The sequence below is a fragment of the Platalea leucorodia genome (assembly GCF_965183815.1).
Source record: "Platalea leucorodia genome assembly, chromosome: Z".
NCBI lineage: Eukaryota > Metazoa > Chordata > Aves > Pelecaniformes > Threskiornithidae > Platalea > Platalea leucorodia.
The window spans coordinates 10,344,484-10,361,908 of record NC_138858.1 but is presented as its reverse complement, the minus strand read 5'-3'; the positions used below and the strand labels follow the sequence as shown (position 1 = coordinate 10,361,908).

General features: G+C 40.2%; 1 protein-coding gene across 16 annotated transcripts in view; it reads left to right on the top strand.

The window, feature by feature from the left end:
* Positions 1-17,425, top strand: part of LOC309603012 (ubiquitin-associated protein 2-like) — an 80,258-nt gene that overhangs the window by 25,539 nt on the left and 37,294 nt on the right. For 15 of the 16 annotated variants that reach the window (XM_082337290.1, XM_082337289.1, XM_082337288.1 and 12 more), the window contains 4 exons: positions 1,784-1,861; positions 3,503-3,613; positions 7,534-7,687; positions 9,473-9,550. In XM_082337290.1, coding sequence (XP_082193416.1) covers positions 1,784-1,861; positions 3,503-3,613; positions 7,534-7,687; positions 9,473-9,550 — 421 coding nt within the window. Of the gene's footprint in view, positions 1-1,783; positions 1,862-3,502; positions 3,614-7,533; positions 7,688-8,058; positions 8,185-9,472; positions 9,551-17,425 lie in introns of those variants that run through there. The other variant, XM_082337292.1, reaches the window with a different exon arrangement.

The window sequence follows — 17,425 nt, the reverse complement described above, 5'->3', positions numbered from 1 at the left end:
AAACGGAAGATACTGTCACACATTTGATATTGTTATAAAATTGGTATATTTTTGTCTTCTAACGTGGACTTGAAAAAAAGTTGGTTTACGGAGAAAATGAATCTTAATGGCTTCCTGTTTCTGGTCAAATGCCTCTACAGAAATTACATTGTCTCAATGTTTTTACTCTGGATATCTTTAAAGGAAATCTCTTCACTAGCTTAAAAGTTGCAGTGGGCCTGAGGAGGCTGAGTGAGAAGATGGATCAACAAGGCTTAATTCCTGAAACTAGCAGACCTTTCGTTTTTGCTCTCTGCTGAGCTCTCAGCAGACACAAAGAAAGAGCTCCGTCGCACAGAACACCACACTGACCGTGAGGCTTTCATGGAGGGTGGCACCAGGGCTGGCACAGGGAATTCCAGAGCAGGCTCTCTCTGTTACTGACTGACGTATGAAGCTGTCAGCATGACACTTTGAAAATGTGAAGTAGCACAGAGTACTTAACTCTGTTACAAACGCTAATTGTCTTGGAACGTCGCCTCTGAGCACAGCAAATGTCGCTTCCCTCAAGGAACTGGGAGAGCTGTGGTAACTTCCCAGAAAATAAGCAGCTGGTGGTGTACAGTGGAGTAATTTTTAGACGCTTCTCAACATTTACACTTGGCAACCTCCTCTAGAGCTTGTATTCGTGGTAAACTCCAAAAGCGAAGCAGCTGATTAAGTCTGAACTCATGAGGCACAGAATTTCATGTGGGTACCCTGTGAAGTGAGACGTTGAAAAGTGAGATTCAACCAGCTGCCCAGGATGAATCCTTTCTGTCAGGAATTTCAGTGGATGAGGTGGTCCCTTTCTTGATGAAGAAGTCTTCTGCAGAACATCAACTCACATTTTGGGTCCCATCTCTCTTCAGCATCAGCCTTCTTTAGCATGAGACAGTAGCCTCTTCTGTTTGAGCAGAAATCAAATTAGGTCCAGGATCATGTAGCATACAGTTATCTTTGGTATTTTCATGGGAGTGCAGTTCAAATAGACTGCAAATGCCACGCTACGAAGAGTGGCCTGTACGACGAGACATTAGTGTTCTTGAGTTGCTTTCTCTCTGGGGCAGCCATAGCCTGTTCAGATTTATGGCACTTTACTGCATCCATTCATTTTAGTCTTTCAGCTTTTGGAGAAGTTGCCAGCATGGATTTGTGGTCCAGAAACGTTACAGAAGCACAAATACTTCATCAATAGCAAGATCCTGTAGCAGTTTTCGGAGACCAGTATTCACGTATAAAGAAAATAAGTGCAGCTGTTCACAGGCAAAATCTTGAGGCATGACTCAGTCTCTTTTTAAGTGCTCGTAAAACTACAGAGTCAGGTTGTTGTTGGGAGAGGTGTGGAACATGATGTGAGCAGGAATCATCAGAGATGTGGTTAATTTAGAAATAGCATTGCCAGTTTGTTACAATAAAACTAACTCTGGAGTGGTGGATACTAAATAGAAGTAAAAGTAGTAATATCAAAGCGTAGGCTTCTGTGGTAAATTCTATTTTATTATATGGTTGTCTTATCTCTGTGGTGACCTTTAACTGTGGTTCAAACCCATTAGAATGTGTTGAAATTGCTTCTGTCCCAGCGAACTTTTTAATTATAAAATGGGCATAGGAGATGTTAATCCCTTCCCCATAGCACCTCTGTGCTTGTTTTGTATGTTCTTTTTGGGAATCTGGAGAAAAAAATATAGTGACACTAAGAGATACTTTAAAAAAAGTATATTGTTACCTTTTGTGTACTTTATTGGATGTTTGCGTTTTTCAGGCAACAGCAGAACAGATTCGCCTTGCTCAGATGATCTACGATAAGAACGACGCAGATTTTGAAGATAAAGTGAAACAAGTATGTTTCTTATGGTACAGAGTTTTTATCCCCTGCAATAAGGTGCTTCAAAGCTGGCTTACATTTTGGAGCTAGAGCGTCTGTTTCTGATTTAGATGAAACCTTTTTCAGAAGGACGTAAGTTTAACTAGGAAAAGGTGCTCTTATTGCACTGTAAAGTCTGTTTACAAGAAATTGTGTGGTAATACAGCTCTGGCTGTATAGTTACACTGGTGTGTTTTCCTCTGTAGACAAGCCTTTAAGCCAAAACTCATCTGTCCTGATGTCTCTTCCAGACTGTATCTCTCTAGTATGGCTGTGATGCTTAATGATCATCAGAATAAAGAGTGCATTCAGCTTGTCCGCATGTACATGCACATGGGAAAAATATGTCATCTGTGTAAACTGAGTTTGCTAATATCTTGGCTATTTTTCAGGAAAAGTAAAAATGTAATCATAGCTTAAAGGCGAATTGAAGTGTTATTTAAAAAAAAAAAATATCTGACCTCCCAGATCTGCGTATGCATTAAAATGATAGAATTACACTGTGAAAATGAAATCTCACACCATTTCCTCTACCATGCCACGTTTCAGGTGTAGATGCTCAAACTTCCATTACCCAGTTATAGCCGAGACCATTAGTTCGAGCAGTACTGAGAATCCGGGTCCCTGTTCTGCTGTGGGTATTGGTGATTTTGTCCTAGTGAACACATCACAACTCATGAAGAACCTAGGAGTACACCCAGAAGGAGAGGACAATTAACATGAATGCATTAATGCAGCAGATGAACAGATTTCTTGATTTCTTTTCCTTTGTAAAACCTCCTCTGAAGCACTGTTAAGTGCTTTTTGTTGTTCTTGTTATAAATTTGTTCTGTTGCTGTGCCAGAAGTGAAGTCTTGTACTTCCTGAAGCCAAAGGACCCTCATCAATAGTGCCTGTAGCTCTGCCGGTGGGAAGGATAAGAATTAAGTTCTGCATAGGAAATCTCCATTATTTTACATTGCGCATATATATTTCTAGCTCGTAGTTTTTTTTTTTCTTTGAGTGAAGTTGCTGGATGTGTCCCATGACAGACTGTGATTATTTCCATCCCACACTCCTCAGGATGTGCACTGCGGGTCCGTGGAGCATAATTCAGTACTAGGTCTCCCTAAGCAGCCATCACTTATGCCGTTTGTGTGGCCTTATGCCGAAATAGATCGAGGGAGCTGATCTGGCTGAAAAATAACCTTTTTCTTAGTTTGAATGTTTTTCCAGATGGATCTGTTCTCTGCCATGGCTTACCTTATGTCTGTTCTCACACAGTGGGATAAAGAGGGGGATGTTTGATGGAGAGGGAGAAGGGACAATACTGGAGCTACCCTGGTCTTTTACATCTTTACCCTCATATACTGCTGTCTCTGGGGTGACAGCATTTGCTGCAAGCATAAAGGAAAAAAAAGTGTGAGAGTGCTTTCTTGATTATCTTGTAATTTGTGTTTCATCCTGTCTCTTGTCTGAATCCTAAGCAGATCTGTAAAATGCATATACCTTTATTTAGGATTTTGGTTTGCTCTAACACAGTAGCTATGCAGTTTCTTGGAATCTGTGGTGGTACTAACTCTTATTTTCTTATGATGATAATTTAGATATTTTAACATGTCTGACTTTTGCTGCCAGCTTATGGAAGTGACGGGGAAAAACCAGGATGAGTGCATAGTGGCACTACATGATTGTAATGGGGACGTGAACAGAGCAATCAACATACTGCTGGAAGGAAGTTCAGACACGGTAAGGTTTTACTTTCATATTAAACCGCTGCTTCTGTTTGCTGCGTCTTTCTACTTCTAAGGAGTGATTGGGAAAGTTGTATTGCAGAAGCTTTCTATTTCCATGTCTCTATTCAAATTCTTTTGAAGGAAATGGAGACCAGGGCAGCTTCTCTACTGCATATATACCTTAGAGTAGGCTGAACCTTGAAAATGCTGTGGGTATTCAGCTGGTCTCTTGCAGAGTCCTCTGGCTTTCATTTACGTGCAGCAGTTTTAACTCTGCAGCGGAACTCAGTGCTCTGTAGGACATGGCCCTGTTTTTTGCTGCAATGTTTGTAGTTAGTCTGTAGCACCTCCACAACCCTGAGACCGGAGTCTGAGTGTTTGCCATGAAGGGGAATCTTTATAAACGTAAAGGGCGGGCAGGTATTTTAAGTCATGCGACTTCTGTAGGTGTGCGTTGCCAGTATTGAAGTTGGAGGAGGTTTCCACATCTGAAAGTTACATTGACAATGCTACTAATGGCATAATAGGATACAGCCAGTAGTTGTTCCTTTCACTGTGTTGCTTATTTGCATGACTTTACTGAAAAACAGAAAGAGGAGACTAAACAATGTCGTGGTTTAACCCCAGCTGGCAGCTAAGGACCACACAGCTGCTTGCTCACTTCCCCCTGTGCCCCCCCGCCCCGTGGGATGGGGGAGAGAACTAGAAGAGTAAAAGTGAGAAAACTTGTGGGTTGAGGTAAAGACAGTTTAATAGGTAAAGCAGAAGCCGCCCAGGCCAGCAAAGCAAACCAAGGAATTCATTCACTGCTTCCCATCAGCAGGCAGGTGTTCAGCCATCTTCAGGACAGCAGGGCTCCATCATACGTAACAGTTACTTGGGAAGACAAACGCCATCATTCCGAACGTCCCCCCCCTTCCTCCTTCTTCCCCCAGTTTTGTATGCTGAGTGTGACATTTTATGGTGTGGGATATCCCTTTGGTCAGCTGGGGTCAGCTTCTCCCAGCTGTGTCCCCTCCTGATTCCTTGTGCACCCCCAGCCTCCTCGCTGGTGGGGTGGTGTGAGGAGCAGAAAAGGCCTTGACTCTGTGTAAGCACTGCTCAACAGTAACGAAAACATCCCTGCGTTATCAACACTGTTTTCAGCACAAATCCAAAACATGGCCCCATACTAGCTACTATAAAGAAAATTAGCTCTACCCCAGCCAAAACCAGCACAGTATATAACAAGAAATGATGTCGCTTATAATTTTGCATGGAGTGATTTTTTTATCCTAAGAGATATGAGGAGAATATGTCTTGCTGCAGTTGAAGTTTTTGCTGGAAGGACTTCTTACAGTTTATCCAAGGCAGTAAACTAGATTCCATCTCATCTAAATTGCGAAAGAAACCTGGACTTCCTTTCTTAATGCTGAACATACAGCATTTCCTGTGATTTGTCAGGATGTGTACTCTGGCTTATTGTTAATGAGGAAACTTACCACCCCCCCCATGAATCTAGGATACGTACCGTTCTGACTGAGGGTACTTTCTGTTCTGTCCCCTTTTCATTTATAAGAGTTGAGGTCATCTAAAACACAGAAGTATATAATACTGAGCGAGCTGGCAAGTTGGGAGTAGAAGAGGGCATCTCACTTTGATTAAATGTGTCTTGGTAATATGCTGGTTTTGTGTTCTCTAGTACTTCTCATATTTGCTATTTTCTAGTTGAAAACAGTTTTCTGGTTGATAGAGAATGTTAAATGCTTTCTTACTTTAGCAAATTGTTATAAGTGATCATGACATGGAAGAAACTTTCTGAACTCATTTATCAATTAGAATCGACATATCCATATGTTCTGCTCTTTTGACAAGTCCCTCTGAACCCACTGCTCTCTGTGACAAAATGCAACTCAGAAACAAATACAGAGAACTCAAAGGGCTTAAGGAGGAAGGAGTAATAATTGAAGGGCATGAAGAAATTTATTCTTCTGTATGGAAGTCTGTGGGCCTCCAACTTGAAGGGTTTGTTTTAAGGCCATTATACTCCAGAACAGTTTAACCATGGATTTGATGTAAAGTTGGAAGCAGAGGTACTTCTGAATGCAGATTCCCAAATCTCTTTCTAATTTGTTCTCTGCTTTGATGCACTAGAAGGTTTGTTTTTTTTTTTTACCTCATTTGGAAGATGTGTCTATCCAGTTTGAGGAATTAGAAGAGCAAGGAGTGATAGCTAGAATGTCTTATTTATAATTTCTTTGGTACTGTGCCAGTTTTTTTTTTTTTTTTTTTTTTTTTTTTTTTAATGCTGTGATCTTTAAGGTTTTATGCTGTGCGACTTAGTCTTTATGGAGACTTTTCGCTTGCAACAGTTGTGACAGTCTGGCTTTGGATAGATAAGAGTCTTGTGGATGAAAGGACAGAAAGGCATGTTTCTTTGCCCAAGACTTCTGTTCATTTAACTTCCTATAGCTGTAAGATCCATTTTATGCCTGACCATGTTTTACTTCCTAAACCTTTGAAGATAGAACACAGGGGACCTTTCAGATTATTCTTCTTTCCATCTAAGATCAGGTCAGCAGGAAGGCTTCTGTTACACATTTCTGAAGGTCAGGCCCACAGCTGTCATTTGGGTTGCCTCAGGTATTGTCAGCTGAAATTGTAATCAGTTAGCTTCCTTATGAAAATAGGCAGCTTTGACAGTCTGATGGATTCCCATGCCCAGAGGTAGCACCATCCTGTGTCTTAAAGGATGTGCCCAACTTCTCAAGGCTTTCCTCAAAATTATATTGTGGGAAAGCATGAATCTGATGCTTTCATAGTCATCCCTTTAGTGATCCTTCCCAAGTCATCTAAAACCTTACTAAGGAGAGGCTGCTTCCTCTTAAGCTTTGCAGGATCATCCAGTTTTGAGTATTTCTTAAAACAAAGATCTTTTGGCACCATGGCAATCAGTGAAATAATAGTGTATTCTGAACTATATGGACTTGGTTCTTCAGTTGTCAGTGCAGTTGTTTTTTCTCCTGTGAAGTGTCTTTCAGGCTCTAGGAGGGTTAGTGTGTAATGGAGTTACATGGGCTATGGCAGGTGAAGCCATATGATAGTTCTTTGCTTTGCAGCTATGTCTCAATAAACTAACCATGCAATTGCGTAATATATGAGGTGCTGTGATATTCTTAGCAAGTGTTTTAGTAACTTTATTTTCAACTCCTACAGATAGTCCTATGGAGCTGATATGATCCCTGAATTTATTTTAAAGAGGGAGTTTAATATTAAAGCTGAAGCCTGATGTTTGAACTGTGGTCCCTTGTCTTGTTTAGACATAGTTTTTCCTGTGTATTGCTGTGTGTGATCAGCTGCAGCTGTTAAGAGTGGATGGTCTGGCTTATCATGGCCCCAGTTTTCCCAAGTTGTTGTTCTGCCATTCTGTCTCTTGGTGCTTGAATTCTAGTATGTCTAGATAAATGTTTTTTCTTCCCCTCCCCGCCCCACCTCTTAGGCCACGTACTTATTCTCATCAGTCTCTTGTTCAATGACGCTTATAAGCATTTTTTCATTTCCTTGGGAGAAAAAGATGTCTCTGTGCATGTTCCCTTGCTAGATTTATGGAGGTAGTTGAAAGGGAAACCGTTGCTTGCTTCGCAGATTTTCTGCGTTGTGGTTTTATCTAGGCTTCCTTGAACTAGTGAAAGTCCATTAGAGCCATAAATATTTGAGATTCTCACATTCCGTAAGACAATCCAACTTCTAAAACTTGTTTCTTTATCGTCTCTTCCCAAAAAATACAGCCTGCGTTTATATCTGTATCAGTGTAGTTTGCAAGGTATTACGTATGTGACAGTATGCAAATACCTGTTTTTTTCCATGAACTAGAGGGGTGTGAGGTGGAAGCCTGCATGAGGATCTGTCTCTTCCTTTTTGACTTTTGTGTGTAATTCTGTTCTACCCAAATAGACTTCTTGGGAGACTGTAGGGGGAAAGAAGAAAAGCCTTGGAAAGGAAAGCTCAGAAAACAAAGAGAACAGAGAAAAACGAGGGGACAGAGAAGTGAGCCGCGGACGGGGAATTTCCAACAGACGGGGAAGAGGAGGCAGCCGTGGCCGAGAGTGTATGTATAGGGGTTCATTTTTAAAGATTCAGACACTTTTCTTGCAGCTGAAACTGGCTGAGTCAAGAGCGAATGCTTAATGGAGTAAAGTCCGTCCGAGCTATCGCTCAGCACTGAAGGGATCATAACTTGTTTGTGCGACAAGTATGCTTGATCTGTCTACGTGACTTGGTTTTGGCATGGTCTGTGCTTGTTCAGGGACATTCAATTTAATTTAAATTTCTGTCGTTTTTTTGGTTAATTGATCTTGTACAAATTGCTGTTCTTTAGGTAAGTTTTAGAATTGACTCTTTATAAGGCTGCTTGAGAGCAAGTATGCTGCTGCACAGCTGATACACTTTTTTGTTTCTTTTAATGAAAAAATTATCCAGCTTTGACTCCATCTCCTTTTATGAGTGGGAGAACCTGAGGATGTTCTCATCTTCTCATAGGGGGAATGAAAAGACTGGGATCATTATTAATCTCTAGCGTATATTACTCACATAAGCCAACCAAAGGTGAGTTTCTGCAACAGAGAGAATTCTTTGTGAGTTGAAACATTTAAAAATTTGCTACAGTTTATACAGGTGGAATAATACATTGTACAAAAGCAAACTGATGTGTCCAGGTTAGATAGAATCACATTAGATCACCCTTGGATACACGTTACTTTTTTCTCTAAGTCTTACCAGCAGTATCAAAGCTGTATACGTTGCCTGTAAGGGCCATACAAAACACTGATAGATGAGCAGACAAACCTGAATGAAAACAATATGTTTAGCTTTTCACTTTAAAGCAGGAAAATTATTTATAATATTAGCCAACTCTTCTAATTCATTATTGGAATATATTCAAATACTGTGCCAATAAAGACATTGTGAATCTTTGTAGAATAGAGTAATGTCAAGATAGGAAAAATTATTAATAAAACTTGCAGCTATGCTTAGAACAAATTGAAATCAGATCCATCAAAATGAAAGTGAGGGGCAGAATTTTTGCCAGAGCCAGATGCTGCTTGTCACTTTTTGTAAACTGGAATTAAAGATTTTTCAGATGGTTACGAAATCTTGATATTTTCTTCCCAGCTTTATGTCCCAGCATTAATGATTTTGTTGCTGCCATTAGGAGCAGTTGTGCAGTACAAAATCTTGGCAGTGTTTTAAGTGGCCAGTCTTTTTTTTTTTTTCTTCTCCTTTCAAGGAGCCAGCCGTCTTTCAGAGTACCTCCTCAGGAGTTTTGCACAAAATACTTAAGTTGCAGTGCTTTTCTAATGCCTCACCTTCACCCAGGCATCATCCCTCTGATTTAAATATAGAGGAGAGCTTTTTTTTGAAGTTTCCCTGGTTGTACATTGATGTGGTATGGGCAGACGGGAGAAGAGTCGGTGTTCTTGCTTATCCCTTATTCTTTCGCTGCTGCCACCCAGCATGTTATCAGGGAAGCATAGTATGAGGCACCTGTATTTCCTACCTTGTTAAAGAGGTGAGGCCATAATTAGTTTAATAGTGTAGGCTGCAAAACATGGCACCTTTTTTTTATTTTATTTTATTTATTCCAGAAAAAAAAAAAAGTGTATCTGCTGAGGGACATTTCCCTCTTACTAGATATTTTGCTTCCTAATTGTCCACTGCAAGGTAAACACAACTTGCTTGTAGCTAGGCCCCCGAAGAAGAGGGGTGACTGAAATCTGTTGACCAGCCCACTTCAAAGTCTTCCCTTTTCCTCTGGGGTTCAGGTTAAGCAGATGGCTATATTATCTCATATATGAGTCTCTAAAGCTTCTCTTAAGCTGTCCTCTCTCCACAGTTAGAGCTGAAGAGAATGGAGTGGACAACAATCAAGGAGACAGGCCTTCAGACCGTGGGAAACGTGGCCGTGGGAGAGGTGAGATGGTGGCATTGGTGTGGGACTGGCTCTGATTTCATGTCGTGAAATGGAACTCTCCCATTTATTTCTTTAAACACTTCTTTTTAAGCATTTGTTGGTTATCCTTTGATTCCATAAGCACTTTAGCCACCTTTAATTTAGGTACATACCCCTGCCTTACCCCTTGTCATGTCTTGGTCTCAGAAGAACTTAAAAGAATTGACACAAATCACCTTTATGGTAGATTCCTGTGTAGCAGGCTGGTGTGCTCTGGCTATGGAGAGCTGTTTTCCCAGATTGACTTATGCTAGCCTCCTGTGAGTGGGAGTGCACTGGGCTCCTCAGGATATACCTTGGCAGCAGGAGAGTACAAGATTCCATCTGTAGGGCTCTCGGGAAGGGATTTGATGTGTACTTGTGTTGTTTCTTTGGGGTGGATCCAGTTGTCAGGCTTGCCTTCTGTTTTCGGTAGCCAATCAAAGAAAGTACAAGCCACCTTACAGACTTCCTGGTATGAGAAGGAATTTGGCATGGGAGAGTTGATGAGGAGAACTGTGGAAAAAGAATACTGCAGAGTCTTAGGTACAACTCCGATCCTATCCTGTAGAAGAGAGAGGAAAGATACTGATAATGGATTTGATGTGGAATCAAGGGAGGTGTAGTTGGTTTGGATTTTCACATGTTGGAGTGGAAAGAGGCTTGTTTTTTCTTAGAGCAGGAGGAATGAAAATGAGTAACCTAGGTAGAGTGCAGATTGTGTGGGGAAGTGGGTATTAAATGAGTTAAATTGATAAAGTGCACAGCAGAGCTAATGTACTTAATAAGTAATGTCTGACTCGCAAAAAATTCTGCCTTCAAAGGACTCCCTTGTCTTTGGAATATCCAGTAACGAGGCATTCGAAGACAGGCACATCCAACTTCATTGTCTCCAGATCTGCATCTTGAAGGAGTGGAAAGATGCAGAGATACGTAGCTTCCAGAGGGTTGCAAGAATGACTCGGTTGTGCTCTCTAGATGAAAATCACATGTCTCAAGCTAAAGCACTTAATCATCAGATCAAACTAACATATCTGACTGAAGAAACAGGAAAACTTAACTAATTTCTGTTCACTGGCTTAGTGTACACAGTATTACTGTATCTCTCTACCAAATAATTTAGACTGTACATTCATGTGAGCAAAGTATCTTAATGAAGTGTTCTCAACTGTCTGTGATAAACCTGTTGAATGACTTCAGGATCATTATATTATGAGTGTGTGTATTCTGTGGCAGGAAATACCTAATTTAATTTTATAATGCAAGCCCTTGAAATCTGCAGGGAGTTGTATAAAGCTGTATAATTCACTTTGCAGTATTTCAGGGATGCGTGACCTTCTTTCTTTGGATATTAGTAGAAATAATTAAAAAAAGCTTCCTGCCGTTTCATTCAGTAGTCTTTCTTTTCTGTTACACAGAATAGTCAAATGTGGGATAAAGTGCTTAAGCTGAAAGTAAATAGATTGCTGGTAATCGCCACTGAATGCTTTAGGAATGTTTCGTGCAGAGTGCGTGTGTAGGAATCTAGGCATTGGATACAAAATTAGGGGTCAGCTAACATCTGAGCAACGCACTGTCTCTCTCTATTTTAAGCTACCTTCTCAGGCAGGAGTTATCTTACTGGCTGCTTTCTAGGGGAAGATTTGCTGGGCCATAGTATTACTTCTCCACTGTAGAGCAACCTAATTTTCAGAAGCGATATGCACTGAAAATAGCAGAAATGGGCTTGACACTGGGGTGATAATGTGCTGTTTGTTGAGGGGGATACTCCGACATGAGTATTTCAGCCTTGGTGCTGTAGGCACTAGCTTCCTTGTGCAGTAGATCTTCCGTTAATGACTGTGTGACATTCCTTGCAGCTTTATAGGGTAGCGGGTATACAGGGTACAAACACCACTGGTTGCTGGTATGCAGGAGATCAGGGATTTGAAGTAGATACACACTATTGACTGATTAACAGAAAGCAAAAATGCATCACAGGATATGTTTCAGGACACATCCCAGCTGGGATTGCTCTGCCCTTAATTTTTGCTTGCTAAACTGAGGGTGTAAACTTTGGCTTGGAAAGGAGTCAAGGAATTTCTTTTTTTAAGATGGCCTTCCCATCTGTCTGTCTTTTCAGAACTGAATTTCTTGAATGAGCTTAATTTAGATGTAAAAAATACTGTAATGGTGATAAATAGTAATTGCATCAAAGCAATTATATTTGTGTGTCGGTATTGCGAGGATTTGTAACTGTCTGGAATGGGATCTCGTGAAGGAATAATGAAGGAAGATGGTTATGTCTTTAGGATTGTCAGCTCTAGAAATGTTTCATTTGTGTTTTAATGAGCTGCAGTGTTATATACAAATTGACAAACTTCACAGGCACAATTTTTTTTAATGCTGCTGTTTTTTACTATTCTCGCATCTTTGATTTTAAGTGCAGGTCTGGTTCTGCCACTGTTCTCCACCCCATGTTGAAAAGGATGCGGTAGAGCTAGAAAAGGCTTTTGAAGGTACTGGGAAGATTGCGTTTATGGGGTGTGAGGAGCAGGCATGCTAGGACTTCTCTGCCTGGAAAAGAGAGGGCTGAGTGGCTGAATGGTAGAGATCTATAAAATTTCTGTGGGGAAATAAATTGATCACTCTAAGCAAGTATGCAGATGAAGGAGTATTAAATGAAATCAGTAGGTTACAGGTTCAAAATGAACTTAAGGAGGTGGTTCTTCATAGATGTAGTTAACCTGAGGAATTCCTTTCAATAAGATGTTGTGGGTGCTGAAAATTTACACACAGAGAGACTTGACGATTTCATCCTAAAAAAGAACCACAGCAAGAAAAAGAAAAAACACTGAGGGTTTTGATGTGTATAAATTATCTTTGGCTGACGAAGTCTGAGCCACAAATGGTTGAAGACCAGGAGAGTGTCCTGAGAAACTGCACTGTGGTTTGGGTTCATGTACTCTTCCCTAGATATCTAATTAACCATAGCTGATAATGAGATAGCAGGTAGGTGCACTTTTGGACTTGATTCAGCATAGAAATTGTTACCGATTCATGTCTAGCAACTCTCCTGGTTTGCAAAGTGAAAATGGATTTGTCGCTTTTACCTCTGTTCCTCTATTCTCCTCCTCTTCATTCTTTCAGAGCAATGTGAGCATGCCATAAATGTGGATGCTGACAGGGAATTTTTTTTCTAGCAAAACAGGAATAAAAATGAAAGGGAAAAACATGATGTTTTAATTTTGAACTTAAACAGCATGACAAGGAGCCTTTCAAACTCTTGTTTTTTCTGATGGCTGTATAAGAAAGCAAAGCAGCTTACCGTTTTTGTAGATATCTGACTATAGTCCAGCTTGTATTCTTGATCTCTTTTTTTGTTAACGTTTTTTAGATAAGAAGTATGCTATCCTTGAAAAAATTGAGCTTCTGTAACCAGAATTGCATGTCTAAACATTTTCTTGTTTTAAAAGCTTAGCAAAGTTGGCACAGGATATATTTTGGATTTCCTTTGCCAGAACTAGTAAGGATGTGGGTTTTTCTAAAACATGAATGTAGAGCAGACCTTCTGGAGGTCACAATCTGAAGTCTGTTTAGTTTTGCTGTAGTTGGTTCTGCATTGGTTAAGAGGCTGTTTGTGTCGTGTAACTTTTTTTTTCCTGAGATTAACCAGAACTTAGCTTTAACATAAGTTATTTATATTCTTTTAAGCATAACTTTAGAGTTGAAAGTTTTCTGCACGTGCTTCTAAAAATGGTTACTAGAGTACGTGCAGTGTATAAAACTGATCCAATGCTTCTAGCTTTATGATGACTAATAAGAAAAAAAGAGATTTGAATTATTAAATATAACTTCAGCGTTTGTTTTGGTAGTTAGGAATACCTAGAATACAAACTTTCTATACTTAGCCTCCTTATCTCTTCCTAAGGCTTAAGCCTCCATCACCTCGGTGTCTGCTGGGAGGATGGCTGGTTCTGCGTTTCCAGAGCAGAGACCAGGGCTGTTCAGTACTGTGTAGTCAGCGATAAGCACAAATCTAGGGTGTTGCCTGCCCTTCCAGTCTGCATTTCCTTTGCTTTCAGCTGTTCTTAGGCCTCTTTCTTAACCTTAAAGTGTCTTAATCTAATTTAAACCTGTCAGTGTGAAAATCTGAGTTTTGAAATAAAGGACCAGTGTTGCAGTGGAAGGATTTAAGTCTGCAAGCTCAGGAAACTGGATTTCCTACAGAATAGGCTATTAAGTTAATGGGCTAGGCCCATCCGAATTGTGGTACTACACACATTTCTCATGTTCCCATGTAGTGTGCATTTGTTTTGGGGAAAGAAATGTTGTGAATGAGACAAACAATTCTTTCCGTTCATGGACGGTACCAAAGTGAAGACGTGATTGTGTGATTATGAGTGCTTTGAACTCCCAATGGGTTTTAGTGGAAACAGAAAATCTCACCACCTGCCTGGGTGTAAGTGTTGTTCTTTAGAATTCATTCCAGAAAAGAATAATGTAAATTGAGTAAGTGATAGCTAATGTGAACCTAGTCAACTGAGGGAGATGTGTTGGAGAGCAGGAGGAAAACCCCAGCCATACAGAACTGAACAGTTACAATGTTACAGGAAACAAAAACATCTTTTAAATAGTTCATCGTTTTAAATGATGTTGGATGAGGGTAGTGGCAGGAATGTTGATCAGAATCAACTTTAAACATAATTCCCCAGCCCTGGTTTCCTGGAACAGAAATGAGTTAGCAATGCTGCCTTGATACTTTAGGCTGTTGTTTGTAGATCCGAGTGTAAAGGAATGTGAAGAAATGTTATGAGGGTTTATATGAAGCAGGGCAGTAATTTTGTTATTTGCCTGATGTCCATCATTTGCTTTTGCGCTCCACGTGCTGAATGATTGTACGAAAAATGTATTTCTTTAGACTCACTAGAAGATTTAATGAGCTACTGCCAAGCCACTTGTTCTCTTTTTGTGGGTAGATAAAAATGTTGATAGAAGAATTACCACAGAAAAAAGATTTTTTTTTTTGGTAAACATTGCTGCTATCTAGACCATATATGCGCATCTTTTTAGAGTAAAGTTAAAGTGATACTTTTTACATTACAAGCATAAACTGGCATTACTCCTGAGAGGAGTTGGTCCTGTCTGTCTCCTGGTGCATTTGAACTGTATCGGAGGATTGATCTAAGTTTAAAACTAATCAAGCCAAAAAAGAAAAAAAGAGGGCAGGCAGCATGGTAGCTGGGGACAACAGTTTTTTTTGGTGGCTTATCCTGCTGTAAACATGACTAGTTTTCTGGCATTTAACAAGCAGGGAAATGGTTCAGAGGGCTGATCCAAAAGTGAACTAATAATTTTGTTTTCTGGTAGTGGTTTTGTGCTCACTCACTGGTACGTGCAAAACCATCAGTGCAGAGCTTGTGATTGCTGGTGAGGAAGACCTCAGTTGTAGTAGTTCTGATTTAAATGGGTTTAATTTAATGTGGGATTGCATGCTCAGAATTTGGGCCCCTGCTCTGAATTGCAGTGTGAAGCCCCATTTGCTCGCTGACCTTTTAGTCGCTGTTAAAAAGTATCAAAAGTTTGCAAATACCTGATGAGCATTCATAATTGCTTCATGGCTAACTTCTCTGTGTTAGAAGACGGTGCCTTCTAATTGTTTTAAGGCCATGTTTTAATTTTGGTGGCTGAGAGAAGTAACTTTCTTAGCATGAAAATTTAAGGATATATTAGTGATCTGGCTGTGTCACAGAGAATATCAGCCCTTCCTACTGGCATCTTGCATTAATGACCATGATGTATGAAATTCCGCGTCTGAATTAGGGTGATCTTTCAGTGGTGAGTATTCACTGTCCCATATTTTGAATTTGTTCTTCGTGTCTTTTCTAGCTTTGAATGTACTGCTTTCTGTAACCCCACTGGTTTGGTACTTCCCTTTTGTCTTCATTAGAATGCTTTTTGTGGCATTTGTTGATTAAACTTAATTTAATTCCAGTTTTGACAGAAAGCATAGGCACAGCTTCATAAAGTTAAAGGGATCTATTTGAAATTCAAGTTCAGGATTAACTTTCAAAGTGATCTGGTATAAAATAACCCATGCTGGCTAGTAGTCTAAGACTGTGCATGGAACTTCAGGAACAACACGATTTCTTTCTAGCAATTTCTAAAATTGTTAGAGGTCCTTATTGCTGTTCTTAGCCAGTAGTTTATTGTGCCTGTGCTGGTATGGCACCTTACATATGCCTTGTTTGATAAAACTTCATCTGCTGTTTAATGTGCAAAGGTTATTCTTTCAGGCTTTTGCACTTGGAAAGCTGGGGAGACTTTCCTCCTCTTCTAAAATCTGTTTGTACATTCATGCTAGCTATTCCAGCTAATCTCTCTGTACCTAACCTCTGCCTCACTCAAAAATATTTCTGCTTGTCTGTTTGTGATGCGCAGCTCCCAATCGGTCTTGTAACTGAGCTAGTCAAAAAACTGTTGATCTCTTTTCTGTGCATCATTAGTTAACAGTGTGTAATGCTGTTTTGATAGCTGTAAGAAGTAAATTTATTACATAGGTGACCCCTACAGTGTCCCCAAGTAAACTTGTTTAGCTGGTTCTACTCAAAATTATTTACCGGGCAGAAAGATAATCTGGAGTGCACTGACTTCTGTGTGTCTGAGAGCTGTGACCTCATTATACTGTGGATCAGCTTCACAGATTGGGGTTTTTACATGGGCGAAGGAGAGAAGAGCAGTAGAATAGGTAGGCTGAGCAAGGAGGTTCAGAGGCTGAGTTACAACCGGTTGGGTAGAGTGGGGTCTGGGGCGGTGTTGCTTATGGCAGAGCAAAGAGCACAGCTCCACGCGTGGGCTTGGTGAAGAGGGACAGTGATTGCTGGGTTGCAGCTGTTGTTACCTCTTTCCTAACCTCTGTCTGACTTCTCTCCAGCTGACTGGGGAAAAAGAGCAAAGAGGGGAAAATGTAGAGATAGCAGGCCTGGCCTAGTGTCAAGCTTTAGTTCTTCTGTGTTCTTGTCCCACCAAAATACTGTGTGTTGCTGGATGGGAATCCTTCCTTTGCAGGTTTCCATGGTTCCTCTATAGCTAGCAGTTGTCATCTTGTATAGGATATACCTAAACTCTTTCATCAAAATGAAGGTAAAGCTATCTTGCTATTTTGATGCTTCTAAGAAGTCCTTGAATATGTAGGTAGTAGACATTTTAAAGGTCCAGAAATGTCTCTTAACACTTGGACAATGAACTAGGGCAAGGGGAAGAATGAGTGGTGAGGGGAGGGAAAGGAAAGTCATTAAAATAGGAGCTTCCTAAACTGGTTTTACTAGGTCCTGGAGCTACTGCTCTGATTCAGTTTAGGTGGTCCCCTGAAAATAAGGGGTAATTTTGATCCAAATTCAAACAGCCTATCATGGGTAATTCTGATGTTTGGACAACCAGTGTATTGGTGACTTATAATCATAACTTTTGTGCTCTTGTAAACTTGTAGTTGCTTGGCGACTTAAAATTAACACATAATTTTGTCGTTAAAATAAATATTGCTTTGTTCTCAGTTTGCAGCTCTTGACCTCCTCCTGTTCTTGTAATACAAAATAATATTCATAGCCTTCCTCAAAAAGCCCAACAAACTGGAAAAGCCTGAGATATTGAGGTCCTAAAAAAGGAAAAAAAAAATCTATGTAGAAATATGCTGCATGTAAGAAATAGTTTCTAGCAGTTTATGTAGATGTGCTTTATGGATGGTTAAGCAATACAAAAAATTTCATGCCTTGTTAGCACTATGCAACATGCAAAAAGAAAGCCGTCGAGTGCATCAAGAAACTTGTAAACTGAGGCTGGTCACCAAAATTGGAGGCAACAAGTATTTTTTGTTTTTAA